At 42.0% G+C, this 17207-nt stretch overlaps 1 protein-coding gene across 1 annotated transcript in view; it reads right to left on the reverse strand.

Moving 5' to 3' along the window:
* Window positions 1-10497: 10497 nt before the first annotated feature.
* fat3b (FAT atypical cadherin 3b) overlaps window positions 10498-17207 on the reverse strand; it is a 64245-nt gene continuing 57535 nt past the window's right edge. Inside the window, exons 48-51 of the mRNA XM_008277894.1 lie at window positions 15264-15362; window positions 14519-14578; window positions 14188-14226; window positions 10498-11249 (exon numbers count right to left, since the gene is read on the reverse strand). Coding sequence (XP_008276116.1) covers window positions 10498-11249; window positions 14188-14226; window positions 14519-14578; window positions 15264-15362 — 950 coding nt within the window. The remainder of the gene's footprint in view (window positions 11250-14187; window positions 14227-14518; window positions 14579-15263; window positions 15363-17207) is intronic.

The following is a 17207-nucleotide window of genomic DNA, read 5'->3' on the forward strand; positions in this document are numbered from 1 at the left end:
CACTGGCTGTTTCACTGTGAGGGTGTGGGTGTTTTTTTATTATTATTATTATTACTATGTCCCGCAGGTACCGTCGGTACCGGTGTGTCCTAAATGAAACATGGAGCGCTCCTACCCCGAGTTCCACAAGAGCGCACGTAAAGTCTGCTACTTAAAAGGCGAGAAGAATGACTTGATATTCTGTGGCGGGTCACGTGTGGGATAGATAAAGTTACACGCACTCTTGGCTCTTTTTTCTTGTTTCTATCTTTGCACAAAAGTCATCCATCCAACAACAACACAAAAAAAAAAAAAAAAAAAAGAAGCTCGGCGCCGCCACACCTCCTCTCTGGTGAGGAATGTAAATTATTTCTTAAAGAAGGTTCGCACCGCTCAAGTCTTCATCCTCTCCAAGTGTCCCTGTCTTGCAGGTTGACATCTCATAACTCTCCTCCGTCCTCATGCGCCCACGTTGGAAGGATATTTCTTCCCTTTAAAAAAAAAGAAATAATAATGTCAAACCATCGTGGAGCCCTCGGGAATGATTTAATGTGCCATCCTCCGAACGAACCGGAGGAACGAATGGTCTTCTCTCACCGTTTGAGGTGTCCTTGCCATGCTCTGAGGCTGCGACGCAACCGGCGCTGTGCGTGGCGAGATGGCACTGGTGGCAAAATATCACGGAAGAGCCACCTCAGTCATCAGGATGTGGAGAAATCCAGTGAGGAGGGAGAGAGAAAGAGAGAGAGAGAGAGAGAGAGAGACAAGGCTTCGCGAAAACAACGTTACGCGCCTTCCGACTGGGGCTCTACGTGTTTCTCCCGTTTCTCTCTCCTCTTTACTGTCTGGGACTTTTTTTTTTTTCTCCCCCCTTCTAATCCTCCTGCTATTGCCGAGATGTGCGTGCAAACCGAGATTTCCCTCGTGTTCTCTCCTGCCTATTCCCAGCGTGACCTCCCAGAATCTGCCTTTGATCTCTGCACAATGCTCGGAGGTGATCTAAGTGTGCGCGCAGCGGTGGGTCGGCACGGGAAGTCCAATCAGCACACTGTGACTTATGTGAAGCATTTGTCACAGTTCAGCATGAACGTATTTCTCCAATGCAATGAATGAAAAGAAAGAATGAAACAAACAAGAAATCAGGCATTCTCTTGTTGTGGGTTTTGTCATACTAATATGCATTCATTTATTAACCTTTTTTCCAAAAAAAAAAAAGAAGCATGAAAACATGGGAATAATCCTAAAGCAGTTTGATCTATGGGAGTCTTTCAATTGCAAATACAATACACTATTGATTGAACCAATATCCCTCAGCAGTGTGTGCATGCCTCCACCAGGGTGCCATTTTTGGACTCTGAACCATGATTCACTTTGCGCACAGTGCAGTCAGAGCAAGTGGAGGTGGCAGTCTAACACCATTCAACCCGAACAAACGGGTAACTGGTGGCAGCCATGCAGTCAAACTTTCCATCAGATCCAGTGGATTTCGTATGTCATCAATACTGTCAGTGCCAGTGGGTGACACATTGAGGCCAGCGCCGTTCCCTCTTGTTTAACTCTTCACTGCTGGCTGTGTGGCTGCAGCGGATGCCCCGAAGCGCAGAGGCAGGGAACAGATTAGAGCGGCCCAGTGTCAGCCTCAAAGCAGGCTGATGTGTTCCAGAGGCCTGATGTGATGACCAAGAGACAAGACAGTTGTCACTGTGAGGTCAGCCCAGATAGGCAGGGGCTCACACGTGTAGAGCACACACTTTGAATGTGGAAACAACCCCAACAAGCAGGGACCGGATGAATGCATAACAATATCACACATCAGGAAAAATCAATGGCCTCGGTGGTACAGAACGCAAAACATGAATCTGCTAATTGAAAACTGCAAATCCCTGATAATACTTTGCTGACTGCGGTGGACGTGCTTCACGGGCCTCTGAATCTATAGCCAATGTGATTACAGTTTTGCCTGGTTCTGAGAGAACTTTCAATAATCTTAAGCACTTACTTATGGCAGTGAAGCATAATGCTGTGGGAATAAAAAAAAAAGAAAAAGAAGAAGAAAAAAAGCAGAAATTGGGAAGTGGATGAATAATGTTCTGACACACTGGCCACAGCAGCTGGGTATCAACACCGTCCTCTGCAAGAACCAGTAAAATAACTGCTCCATATGGACATGTTGTTTGTGCTGTACTCCACGGGACAACATGGCTTATTAATATTGATAACGCAGTCGTTGTTTGCCAACTCGAGCCATTGTTCCGCGGTGAGTTTTGTTGAAATCACCAGATGGTACCACCAAAACAAATGTCTGGAGAACAGGGTGTAAAGAATACCAAGGGAAAAGGAGCCAGACAACACTACTGGCACGCGCTGTATATCTCTTTGCGAGATGTAACAAGTGTAACCATGTTTGTATTTGCAGGCGCGGATACAAACAAAGACATCTAGTCCTTTTAGCAGCAGCGCTGACAAGAAAGATGCTACGATCATTAATTATCCGGTTGAAACGTAATTATTATTCAGATATGTTTCTTAACGGTTGTGTAATGGATGTGTGAGGGGATTCTGATGAACTTGTGGGCCGATCTTTGTTATTAGTAATTTTATTACATGTGGGAACCTTAGACTGGATATAAAACATTCTAGTAGGTGTAGCCTGTAGGTTTGAAAAATGAAGCCAACACGAACTGGAATTAAATCTGCAATTGCATAGAGGAAAATGTGCCCACTTCTCATTCCATTTGTTACCTCGGTAAACCTTTTCCTAATGAGTTTATGGTCTCAATTGCTAGTTTTAAAGCTTTTTCAATGCGCCGTTATGTTAATTTAGTAAATTTAGGTCTCATTTAGAGTAAAATAGACGATAAAGCAATGTATGCTTTAGGGTGGCGCCACCTCTCAGTTAGATCCATTCCTCTCTTGTTGTGTCTGGTTTCAAAAGAGCCAGATGGCCAAATTCCAAAGTCGAGGCTTCAGAACTGTCATACATAAACCAGTCAATGATGTCAAGGTCATTCCGTTGTATATACAGCCTATGGAGGGGATCTAATGTTTATCTGCAGAGGTTTATGGTCCCCAGAGGATGCATTTTACTTACTTTGGCGATCCCCTGATATTTTCTCCAGCACCTCCGTGAGACTAAAGTTTTTGTCTTTTAATGAAACATTTTGACAACTATTGAATAAATGCATTCATTTTATCCCTGCTACCAGCTGTTCCGCGGTATTATGTGAGATATTTTGACACGTACATGATGGATGGGTACAGAATTTTGATGATCCTCGAAAGTTGAATCCTGACTGACTATTACTTAGCTCAAAGAAGGAAAGAAAGAAAGAAGAAAAAAACTCCTCCAAACTCTGTCCTCACATAGCTCCTAGGATGGCTCTTTTTGTGTTCTATTCAAGTAACAAACAACGTGTAATGGAGGGGTCAGTATTAGTGCATCTCATGTTATGTTTAAAAAAACCCTGATGGTCAGTTATAAGCAGCTTTCAGGTTGGCTGCATTTTATTCTCCTCCAGCCTCCTAATGCTTTGTCTTTTTAGCTGTAATTCATAGGGACCCAACAGACCATTAGACCACTTTTCTTTGTTTGTTTAAAAAAGAAACTGCACAATACTCGTACAAAAACCAGTTTAATACTAAATGATCGCCATTTATACCTGCAGATTAGACCAATTGCTTGATTATTCTTTTTTTTTTAATGACATTTATCTTTGCAGGTGACATAATAGAATTTCACCAGCTATAATTACTCAACGAGTACCTGCATAAAACAGATTTTGTTATCACGTTAGTAATGCATAAAAACCCTTTATAAATAATCTCTGGTTAGAAAGTGGCATCACAATTTGTTATATTGCTTGTGCTGAATGATTGTTTTGAGCAGTTATCTCATTCATCGTGCAGCCGGTCTCTCGGTTCATAAAATTTGGCGCAAAAATAGCGTGTGAAATTTTGTGTTAATGGGTCCCGAGCCAAGTAACACATGAAGAGATTTTGGTGTAATCTGGATTTGGAATGTGTGTCATTAGATTATCATTTTATAGCCACAACATGGAGTCTGGCAGAGAGACAAAGACTTAGAGGGAAGAGGTAGATGCTGCTACTCCCTTCGTGGTAGTGTTAGCGATAGGAACAGTATCCCCAGGTGTAGCAGCGATAGATATCTAGCGCATTAGCATTGTTCTAACATTTGAGTCATCGGATGAACTGTAAAGGTTATTACCATCGGCATTTTACGCTCGCACAGTCCTACAAGGACCTAATAAAAATCTTACAACTGTAGCGGCTTCAGCAAATCTAGATGCTTATTCTGCTGGTGAGCATAAAAAAAAAAAAAAAAACCCTGATGATCAAAGCACAACACAGAGCAGACCTCCTTCTTAACAAAATCAGACCTCAGCAATCTCGAGGGTGACAGCGTACCAATTCCTTAGAGCTAAAGCAGATAACAAGCTGAGCTCTGAGGCCCATGATGCAGCCAAATTTCTCAGCAGCGTGTTGATCCATCATTCTGTCTCACCTCTGTTTAAGGCAGCACTTCTTTACAAGATCAGAACAAACCGAGGGAGCGTTTTAATAAACTCCAACAGCGTTAACACTGAAGGCCCCTGTCAAATCAGCATATCGGAGCTCAAGCCAAGACTTATAGAGGGTAAAATAAACACATCCTGGAAAATGGGATTCAACTTTTTTTTTTTTTTCCTTCCCCTGTGCTCTTTGTGTAATTCGCAGAAAGTGGCCATGAGAGAGAAAGAGAAAGAGAGAGGGAAAAAGAAAAACATCCCACCCAAAGAAATGTCCCAAAGTTTGAGGCAATTACTGTATTTTAATGTAGTGTAAATGTGACATAATCCGATGGCATTTATGCACTTTCATCACATAAGAAAATCCAATAAAGGACATGAAGTGCACGGTTAACTTCGCTGTCTCACACATAGCAGTTTTGCAGGCATATGCCAGAGGATTGCCTTAGTAATAATCTCTTAAAACAGCAGGGGGAGGGGTGCGATGGGGATAGGGCTGGCACACAGCTTCCTCCACACATGGCTGAGGGCGGCTCTCTGATGTGAATTCATATTCTCATGCATGTATACGGACGTCACCTCCTCCCATTCAATTTTCTCCATCCCCTGTTGCCTTAGCGGTGCGGGGCATATTGTGTGATCATACTCATGAGATTAAAGTATTCATAAATAATACATGCTGTGAGATTGCTTCAGACAACGGCTGCATTCGTAACCATTAGGGTCACGTGATTGTTTATGTGCAATGCGTGACCGTGCGTGCGTGCATGCATGTGTCTGTGTCATCAGAGGCAGATGTTGGGCACATAGATTAGGTCTGGCTGGGTGTGTAATCCTGGTGTTACTGAGAACAGCATGGATTTATAATCACCCACACAGCTACCCCTCAATAAGCAAGAACTGGGGAATGGTAATCTCTCGTACTTTTCCCACTTCTCCACTCATCTCTCGCCTTTCTTACATGATCTATCCTTCAATCCCCTCCTCCTTTATGTAACATCCTTTCATCCTTCTGTCCATCCCTTCTCTTCCCCCGCTGTGTCCAGCCAGATCTGGAGGAAAGTCATTGTGAAAAATGGAACAGAGAAGAAGAAGGAGAAGAAGGAGGAGGAGGAGAAGAAGAAGAAGGGGAGGGGAAAAATGGGGGGTAAAAAGAGGTTTTAAGTGGCTTAGCTGACTCTATGTTGTAAATGCCAGATGGTCCAATGAAAAGCCAGCAGAGCTAAAGGGACTGGCAGGTCCTCATCAGTTTCCTCTGATGCATGATGAATAAACACAACAGTCACTTTGTTTATTGCTCTGTCTCTCTTTTCTCTCGCACTCCCTCATATTTGCCTTTGGTTTGACCCAGTGCCTGTCACTAGGACAGCCAGCATGCTTGGAATACGTTAAACAAACAGGACGGTCATCAAAAGAGTTTGCCAGAGAGACTATGTAACTTATTGGGACATGTTGCATAATCCTTGTCAGAATAATTTAATAAACTCTAAATCTGGATGAATAAATTGCTTGTAGTGTTTCCCCTCCCTCTGACCAAACAGCAGGGCCATATTCACCTGTGGTGCGCTGCTTACATTTTTGTTGTTGATTATGCGTGTGCCACACATAGCAGCTGGAGGCAGAGGTAATGTAATGCAAGGTTTTACCCAGAAGGGTAATGACTCCTTTTTTTTTTCGTCTTTTCTTTTTAACCTCCCTGTGAAGACCTAAATGAAGAGTGGATGAGCACAAAAACAACACACAAATGCGTCGATTCAGAGAAAGCTGCACCTGCACCTTCTAGAGACCCCTGGCTGCTATCACTTGAGAAATACGTAGCATATTATGCTAATTGATCAAATCTAATTTCCTGTGTTGCCTTGTTGTGACAGGCTGGGGTAATAGAAGAAACATAAATTCAGGTGTTGTGATCACATTAGGGAGTAAAATAGGGCTGATTATTTTTGATGCAGTTAAAGTTGCTAATAGAAGTTTTCGAGTGTTTCCTGCAGTGACAAGTTTCATCAAGTTTTATGAACATTTTACACGGTAATGCATTTTTTTTTTTTCCTGGGCTGAGAAAAATAGAGATTCATCTCCCTCGAGTTCTGCCTTGTACCTGTTTGAGTCTTTTGTGGTTCACGGTTCCTGCAGGGAGAGAGAACAGAACTGGAACAAGCCAGCCAACATTTAACTATGAGCTATTTCCATCTATTGCACTGACACAAACTGGCATGCACTAAAAGATATATGAAGTGTTTCACTCAAAAGATGATATCCACTGTTCAGAAAATGTTACACTTACTCTGGCAAAATGATTGCTGTCATGGAAATACAGCTAAAGCTGCATTTGTTGGCTATCTTAAAATGCACACTTTGCAAATAACCATTTAAACAAATGACAGATTCTTGAAATGTTTTTAAAGAAAACAATTTTAAGGTAGCTTTTTTTTTGCCTCATAACCCAAGACCCTGGCACGCATGTTAAAACTAAATCCTGACTTATCTCAATGGATTCACATACTGCACTTACATATCACATGGTTAGGAGTGGGTGAGTGCATACTCTTGTGCCAAACAACTGTGTTTGGCCCAATTCTTATATAGCACTGCATCTTGGAAACATGAACTGTTTTGAAGACAGGTGTGTTCTGTTGAACAGCGTGCAGGGAAAAATATCATGTAAATATATACAGTAAATGTGCACGCATAACGTATGCACGCAGACACATACACGCCTCCTCGATTCTTAATTGGCCAAAATGTGTTGAATGTGACAGAGAAAAATAAAACACTAACACAATCAGGGGAATGTCTGGTTGCCATGGGAATGTTTTCTGGCACATAGTCAGCCTGGTGGTGTTTATAGGAGGAGGGTTGGATGATAACAAGGACAAGTTTGTGTGTCAATTCCACGGGGTGGGGGGGAGGAAATAATCAAAAACCACAAAGGTTCCTTGGTGCATCTCCTTGTTAGTTACAAACAGAGTGGGTGCAGAGTGAAGACACGGAGCACGCTGACCACCGCCTGCCTTCAACCTTTTGTCACCAGTCAAGAATTAATGGCTGGTCACCTTTTGAGGACATAGATAAAGCGATTAGGAAATGCCACCTTACTCGCCAGGAGCAGATCTTGTAACATTAGGGCTGCTTTATTAATCTGGATATTGTGCAGATGTGCATGTAACCAAATAGCGACCCAGGCTCTGGAATGTTCTTGTTTTCATGCACAGCTGATGCACAGGATTCAACAAATTTGAGAGAGCAGCGGTATTATCTAATCACAGATACATGTTTTTAGAGATGCACGGTTTGCATAATTTCATCATATCGCTGGGTCAGCGTGGAAATAAACTCAAACTCACAGGGACAAAGAGTACCACACAATAAGCCGGATACATTTATTCAAGTCAGCAAAGAAATCAGTTCCTGAGGTAAACAAAAAGGGATAATGCGAAGATTATGCTGCAATCTGCTCAACTGTTGACAGTGTAGACAGCCAAAGCAATCTAAGCCATGATCATAACAGCCTTTTCATAAAACCTCAAATGATTTCAAAATAAAAAATCATTGTTTGACTGATCACACAGTTTATGCAGTCAACATTCCAGAAGACATTCTTACGCCTTCACGTCTTCCCAGGACATAGATGACTTTAAGCTCTGCTAAATGGATCTGCCAGATTCCGGTGGGGAGGGAAAGAAAAACATATAAGAGGCGTGACAAGACTGACTTGATAGGATTAAATATTTTATGGGGATTATTTATCTCATGTAGTCTGGGTTGAGATATAGCTAACCTGCTAGAGCACACCAGGTACACATTCACCCTCAGGACAATTACCGCTCTCTTTCCAATAAAGCATGAATCTGCTTGATTGGAGCACATTCTTCAAGTCCTTGTAATGTGCAGCCACTCAAACATCCCCGCAAGTACAAAATTGTGCTTCAGCACATCATCAACCTGAAATACCTTAAAACCCAGTGGACTTGAAAGGTAGTTTACAAGATGATTCAACAGCAATGCACGGAAATAAGGTATTAAAACATGACAGCAAAGGTGTCTCACTTGTTAGCAGTGTTGATTCGGAGCACTGAGGTTCTGAGTTTAAAATTTTAGCCTTTGGAAGCTGCTGGTCTGTGTTGAGTTTGCATGGTCTCACAGTATTCCTGTGGGTTTCCTTCGGGTGCCCCGGTTTCCCTCCACGGTGCACAGACATGAAGGCCAGGTGAACTGGAAACTGTAAAGTGCCCACAGGTGTGAATGTGTTTGTCCACGTGTTAGTCTGACCTGTCCAGGATGTTTCTGTGCTTGTTGCGCGATGCAAGCTGGGACACACTTCAGCAAACCTACTCACAGAGTAGACCTGAATAAGAATGGGCGAAGAGGATGAATGGATGGATGGACACCATACTGTGAGACACGGATGCATTAGCTGACACTAAACCAGGTCACAACCACGTTATGACATTCTCTGCAGCTGAAAAACATTCTAGCGACAACAAATTGATCACGGCACAACTGTGCTGTGTGCCCTTGAGTTTTCATTACATATTGTCAGATGTAGATGATTTGTATTTACACTTTATGCATCTAGTCCAAAACCGTTTGCTATGTATATTTGCTGTGATTTGCTGCACGCGTGTTTACCAGAAAGACGCATATGGTAGGCTTGAGACGTCGGTTAGCGCAGTCACTTCCATTTCAAACTGTACTTCTGATAGCAGGCATCTGGCATTGTTCGTGATCCCCAATTGTCTTCAACTGCCATTACGAATACAGTACGTTTATCCTGAAATACTCCGAGTTATCTGCCACCTGTTTGTTCTGAATGCGTTCCATAGTTGTTTAACATGGAATTTACCTCCATTTGCATTCCCTCTGTTGTGTGTGAACTGGGAACACAGCAGCATTTACACTGTGTTATCAGCGAGCCAACCATGTGCACATGTCCTGGGTGAGTGATTCTGCATTTCACGGTCGCATTTCCACACAAATCTCTAAGCCTTTCGGCACATAATGGCTGAGAATTCATTTCACATGTTAATACCAGGTGTAAGGTGGGTTTAACTCTATCTGAAAGCACTGCTAAAAGTTCAGCTTTGGCAATATATATATACAAAATACATAATGTACATTTGTAGTCATACTACAATAGATAAGTCCACACGCTGTCTTTCATAACTGCGGAGCATAATGAGATGTCAAAACTATCGTTGAGTAGAACAAAAAAAAAAATATGTTGTATTACCTAAAGTGCTGTATTTAATCATAGTTACACAAGCCAGATAGCCACGGTGTGTGTGTGTGTGTGTTTTAAGAGGCTCATACGCAACCCACACAAATGAATAGTGTAATTATTAAATAAATAAATATCGAGTAATTAAATGATTAAGTAAAGATCCCCTGGTATCAGCTTCTGGTAATCTAAGTAGCATCTCTCAGGCTACGTCTAGGATGTGGGCGAACAGTTTTCTTCAAAACAACCCTGAGCATGTGTCAGTAAAAATAATAAGTGCATTAAGTATTAAATGGTTCGGTTAACAAAATTACTGTGTGTGTGTGCGCCTGCAATCCGAGAGAGCAACGTATATAAAACACACGATAACACATGTACATACATTGGTGTCGTCTAAAACAGAGACAGACTTGCTCCCGATGCTGTGCTTCATTGACTCTAAGTAATAATCATAAAAACATTGATTCACAGCCAATCGTGGCCATTTCTCATGCAGACACAGGTGAAGCTGTCTAGAGAACCCATATATATTTCCTCTTGTTCCTCCAGCTTATAAGTGAGCCAGGGGATCGGTGGTGGATTACTGCTTGTTTACGCCGGGATAATAATGCGGGATCATAAAAGTACATATGGTAATATTCTTGTTCAATTATTTTTAGGTGGTGGACCAATGGTGGCGTATCATAAATGTCAAGTATAATCACAGAGGATCACTGCCTCTCTGTAATTTATAAAGGATTATTAAATCTATTTGTTATAAACAGTCCTGTGTGCTCATTTAAATCCCTCCCAGCCTGTTGCCGGTTCAGATCCAGTCGAAGCTCTGTTTATTCGCGTGGCTCTCCTGGCTCTGAGCGACACCAGGTTCAGTAGTCTTTCTAGCTCATCCCCGGAGCCTGCCAGGCCGCTGGAGCCAAGCCCGCCGCCATCCTCCTGCGATCCCCTCCATTCGCCTGTCTGTAGGTCCCAGGCCCTGAGGGGGGGCAGGAGTTGAGCCGGGTGCAGGTTGAGGCCCGGGGGGCTTGATGGGTATCCTTCGTAGGCTCGCCGGGTTGGGGGTAGAGTGTCATAAAGGCTCTCGGTGTCTTCGTTTTGCTCTGGATCACGCCCGGACTCTTGGTACTCCTCGTAAACAGGCGAGGAGCTGTCTTCGCAGCTGTCGTGGCCGTGGTGCTGGTGCTCCAGGTGGGCCCCCATGTCTCTGCTCCTGACGCCTCCCGCGTTCTTCCCTTCTGCACCCTGCCTCCTCGTTTCTTCCGTTTCCAGGGTTTGCTTTTTCTCCCACTCGCCAGACTGATTCCTCTCCCACTGGAAGGTTCTCCTCCTGGTTTCCTGTCCCACCTCACAGCCTCTGTCACCACTGTAGCCCATCACTCTGTAGTCCAGCTGGAGAGAGCGCGTGCTCCCTCCACGTCTGATGTTCTGCTGAGTGTCACTGAGGTCGTAATGGGATCCTACCTCCGGCGGACGGAGACGGGATGGTGACAACCAGCTCGAAGTCTGACAGGAAGACTCCCAGCGGTATGCTGAAAAGAAAAGACAGTTAGAAAGAATAAAAAAATATCTTTTTAACAGTTTGGAAAAGGTTCAGTGGCAAACTGTGTGATTTAATGGAGAGTTAAGAAAGGGATCTGAGTTAACATTCTGTGTTAGGAGCCCGAGGCTTTATTCCCTGGACAAACAATCACTACTAAATCACTGGAAGTATGTAGTTCTCACTTGAGCGTGTGTGTGTGTGTGTGTGTGTGTGTGTTACAAACAGCCTCTCTGCATTTCACAGGAAAGTGAGGAAGAAAGAGATTATCTTTCTAATAGGATCAGCCGGCGAAAGGTGCCACATCAATAAATCAACTTCACTTCTAAAACAACAGTATCATTGCAATCTTATCTATGGGAGGTAAAGTAAGGTGACACCAGTGAGCATGCTTCTGTGCCTCAGTTACTGCAGGACTGATCTGAAGATTTTCACAATTACTCAAATCCCTGCAGATTCCATCTCTGCCCTTGTAAAGCCACAACAGTTATCTCGAGGTGTAAAACCGCAAACACAAGGTGCCAGAATCTGGAATTTACTGCCTCCTATTAAGCAAACTTCCTTCGCTTAAAATTAAGTATGCCGGCCAATTTTCATTCATGAATTGCATGTTTCTAACCTGCCTTGTTGTTGTTTGTTTCTATTTTTTCCTCCTCTTTAGTGTTTCCTGTGCTTATTATTTCATCTCCTTGATCTGGTTTATTTTTGCAGAAAAGTGCTGCTTGGTTGTTGTGTGCATGTGTGCTGCATATTTGAGAGTTTGTGTGTCGGATGCGGCAGGAGGCTCGTGAATGGCTTTGTTTCTTACTGTGTCACTATGGGGCTTACTATGTGTTCGCTGGAGTTTCTCCTGTGTGTTTATGTTGCATAATTGTTCCATTTCTCATTTACTATTTACTAATGTGCAAATAAAATCAGTCGACAAGATTCCTTTTTTTTACAAATATATTTCAGTTCATGCTGCTGCTAAATGGACTGACATAGAACTCCCCACTAATCCACAACTACTTCCTACAAACTACAGCATGCAGGTTGCATAATTTATCGTTAGGTTAATGAGCTGTGAGTGAAAAAAAATATCATATTGATGAAGTGAGGAGCCAGAGAAGTCACCCTCTGTGTAGGATGGAGACTAGACTTCATTAATGGGCTGGGTAGTGCCAGCTCCTAATGCATGACACATGTGTGGACAGAGATACCTAATAGACTCACGTGCCAACAAACCACAAAGCATTCGGGAGTTCTCACAGCCATGCCATGCTGCTGAAACCTCTAATTGAAATACTTTCAAATTAAGGAAGGGGGGGGGGAGAAAAATAAATGCTCTTACAATCCACAATGTACTCTTTGATGAACTCTACACAAATCTCATCTTTGCTCTGCAGGTGGCGACTTGCTGTCAATGGAGTGGGAAACAAAACAAATATCTCATGGGACAAGAAACCTTTGATGATGAAAGTCTCACCAAAAAAAAAACCAACAAAAAAACAGCTGACACAGACACTGCAAGAGACGTAGTGAATTATGACAGAGAAGAAAAACACACTAGATAATGGGAGGCTGGCTGAGAGCCATTTAGCACATCACTGATACATGTAAACAGACAAAAACACCCACAAACAAAATTGACAACACATAATATACATGTGCACATGCACACTGTAATTGTACTCACAAACACAAAATGGAATCTCATGCAACCACCATTAATAATATAGCAAAATAGAGATAAAATGTCTAATGGTCCTATTTCAGAACAGCAGACACAAATACTGTTCACCTCATTATAAATCAGATTTTTGTCCTGTCACCTTTCTTTACTTAAGAATAAACATATGACAACATCTATAGAAAAAGGAGAAAACAAAATAGGTGTACATTAAATCAACACAAAATACTGAACCCAGTGAGCTATTTGGAACAACCAACTGGACAACAATTTCAATCATCATGTAATTCTCTCTGTCTGATATAAAGCTGCCTCTGCTCCAGTAGGCTGGCAGTGACAGAGGCATAAACACAGCCTTGCTCTGGGTAAGTAATGAAGTGCTTTGTAGACCTAGTAAATTACATGCAACTGAGAACAAACAGACTTGGTAACTATGAGCCAATTAATATTGATTGTAAGAGTGTAGCACAAGCAACACCCAGGGACATGCAGATCTTATAGGATAGGTGCAACTGGATCATGATTACCCTGATTTGTTTTTTTTTTAAAAGGAAAACCAAGCATTTGTTGCAATAACGGAAAGTCAGCGGTCAGACTGTAAATGATTCCACATTTAGTGCAAAAAAAAAAAAGAAAGAAAGCTTTTGAAGCTGCCTTCGCCTCCACTGTTGTGTGCAGATGGGAGACTTGGCTCAAAGTGGCCCTAAAATCCACCGAGACTCTCTAAAAGGCCGCAGTGAAAGCTTTGCTTTGCTTGGCACGAGGACTACTGAACCCAATTTAACTGTCATCATAACTCAAATTATTTTATTTACTGTATATAATAGCTCTGGAATATTTTTGACCAAATGCTTTTTTTTTTTTAAGTACCAAACTGTGGCTTTCATTGGAAATGTGTTGCATGTAGGCAATCCTTTATTTTAACTGACCAAAATCAACAATGAGATGTCTGCTTCTTGAATGTTCTGTGCTTCTTGCTGGATTCCCAACAATACAACCTATCAGTCTGTAGTTATTCTTCTTGACCTTCAAGGTCGAAAAACTATAAACTGGAAGTCTTGATTTACATTGAAAGTCTGGAAACAAGATAATGGCACAAACAGAGATGGTAATCCATACTGTATGGGGTCTGATAAAAGTATTAGGAGAGAATAATGTAGTGCAAGTAAAAGGTTGGGTTTTGGGATCACAGCTTGAGAAATTGAGTCAAAAGGATGGCAAGTTCATACAGTGTTTTTCAGCTGCTTTGCATCTCACTCACCAGGGCTGTTCCGCCGCTGTTCTTTGTCCATGTTTGACACTACAAAGAGAGCGAGAAAGCGAAAGTCAGAGAAAGACTGAGGCAAACAACACAGAAACCAAAGGGGAAAAATTGAAACACGGACAGATCCGGTGTCAGAAACCGACAAAAATATTAGAAATCTAAGCAGAATGTTTTTATTCTCAATAAGAAAGGGGACGGAGCAGCAGAGAGGAGGCTGCAATCAGTACAGTATATTGTATCTTTGTGCTCCAGCACTGAACAAACATTTTGGCGTCAGAAGACAGACACAAAAGACATAGAGGAGTTAACAAAAGATTTTCTTTCATACCTTCACTTTCAATATCATCAACAGCATCATTGACAAGACGTATGACTGTCACTATGGAGGCTGGGCAGAACACAAAGAAGAGAAGAACAAGAGCAGAGACAATGTCAGTGTATTTATGAATAGGATATAGTTTCATGTTTTCAGTGTAACTGAGATGATATGGGGAATGTGTGCGAGCATGTGTGTGCACATGCGTTGAGAACACAAAGGAGGCATGTTTAATCTCACCAGCACATTTCCATACATGTGACATGTGTTTTATAAGGGAGAGTGAGACACATGAGAACTCTTTTCTTCGGCGCTCCACTAATTAGACAGGAAAGAAAGCATCGACATGGATTCTCTGTCTCAGGAACACAACCCCACACATGCACGCACACATGATCATTAGAGTGTTTGACTTCCTTATACTTAGCTGAGGAAAGATCAATGGTATCGAGTTATCTGGGAAAAAGGCATCCTACAGAATTCTCGAGAAGTTTTTCAGAAAAAAAAAGGAGATGATGTTTTTCCTTTCACAGAAGGCCCTGTATATTTGCCTTTGATGTATGGATTTGAGTGCATGAAGGTACCTTCCATGAAACATTTCCGCTGGTCTATTGTTTGCTTGCTTACAGTTAATGCATTATAGTGCCAGGCATTCAGGGAATGGTATTTACAGCAGTGGTTTCCAGCCTTTTGTGCTTGTGAGAGATTAAGGAGTGCAAAATGTTGTGGGTTGTTTTGTGCGTTTTAGCAGCCTTACCGTTGTCATCGAAGGACTCGGAAGTGTAGGAACTGAGCGAGTGATCCTCCGAGGTGGAGTCCGAGAGACACGCCACTTCATCCACCAGCTCTGACACATCTAATGCATTAACACAAATATTCACATCAACATCTGCCTCTCAAAGTGAAAGAAAAACCGTTGAGCCGGTATGAAATTTTAACCGACAGACAGATTTTTAAGTCTGTCTTCATACAACAATGATTCCTATATGTAGATTTCAAGAGTTATTGAATGCTTGGCTTCACCTTATTTGAATTTGTAGTCCGAGTTACCCAAATCGAGTGGGTATTTTACAAAGCTGCAGACTTTTTAATACCCTCTTGATTAAAATAGGCACTTGGTTTGGTTAACTCGGACCGCTAAAGCTTCAGGCGGGCTTGTTCAGAATGAAGATATCGTACAAAGGGGTCATTTCACAACCAGAATGAAATGATTACAGTGATCAAATATCTGCCAGTGACGAAATCCGTCACTCACACACTTCTCACTAAACTATTCACACCTAAAGGCAATTTAAGTTGCAGTATGCTCTGAATGAAATTATGTTGAAGGCTGCCTCACTGCTTTAGAAACTGGAGTACAGCACTTTCAACAAATCCCAGTGCAGCCACTGCAGCTCCAGGTCGGTTCATTTAATGCCATCTGCACCAGCTGGAGGTATTATGGAGGGTGAAGTCCACAGAGTTGCTTGTGCAACTTCTCAAAACAACAAGTAGATTGGAAAAATACATCCCAAAGCACATCGAATCGCATTACAAAGTTCATCAGCAGCAGGCGAGGGGTGGAAAGAAGTGGGGCTGTGTGAAGATCGCGAAGAGTTGGTTTGGCCCTGCTGTTCACACTGCAGTAATCAGAGCTCCTCTTCTATGGTACAAAAATGATAGATTTTTTTATTTTTTTGCAAACAAATCAGAATAAATTATATTAGGAAAATTCTGCCAGTCTTAAGATCTCCAGTGTGACTTTTTCTGAATGTCTGTGGGAGCACAATTTGAAATAAACAGATTCTTTTAAGTCAGTGTGATCCCTGGCACTGTTCAGTTATTTGGAGAGTAGTATTCCTTCAAATCACTTGGAATTGCCTCTTAGTGATTGGTTGTCAAACATCTGCCAGAGGGCCAGCGCAGGGTGTCACAATGACTTGAAGACTGTCTGCAACACGATCTGTTAAGCCGAGAGACAGGTATACAGCTCTGCCAGGTGCTCTAATCTAGCAGCAATAAAACGCCTGGTTTCACATTATTGTTCAAATTGGGAGAGAGATACAGAGGACCAGCGGAGCAGAAATCATGGCCTCTAAAAACAATTCTATTTGCAAAATAAAACTGCTTGGAAATAGAAAGTGGCAGCTTTGCTGATGTGATTAAAAGTAACTTGTGAGAAACTTCTGGCAAAACTAAAAAGGCTTTAAGTCGATAGGTGGAACAAATAGGAAAAAAACAAAAAAAATAAATGAAAGTGAAAAGAGTTGACTGCCTTTTCTGCTGAATACACTTTGTACCAGTCTTAATGTGTGCAACTGGGTATCACTGATAGGCATAGCAGGCTTAGGATTCTTAGTCTTGACGAGATATTTCCTCATCTAAATTGTAACATTGTGAATTTGAGACTATGCAAGTTCTTGTACAGCAGGCTTATATTAAGGCACAATGAACAATGATGCACTGAGACATATTTTGTCAGGTAGAAAAATGGAAAGAAGAAAAACTCTTTTCTTGTCTCTTTTTATTTAACAAAGCTATTGAAAAGAGTATTATTTTGGTATCAGCGCCAAAACTAGGGTTTTGTATTAGCGCAGCATCTGAAACTTTAAAACCACACTCAGCACTATTTTACAGTTTTTAAAAAACACTGACGTGCTATTTTGCAGTTTTCAGAAATACTCTTAAACCGTGCGTTTCGCTGTATATTTGGCGAGCAGGC

The sequence above is a fragment of the Stegastes partitus genome, unplaced genomic scaffold, assembly GCF_000690725.1.
Source record: "Stegastes partitus isolate 25-593 unplaced genomic scaffold, Stegastes_partitus-1.0.2 Scaffold109, whole genome shotgun sequence".
Taxonomy (NCBI): Eukaryota; Metazoa; Chordata; class Actinopteri; family Pomacentridae; genus Stegastes; species Stegastes partitus.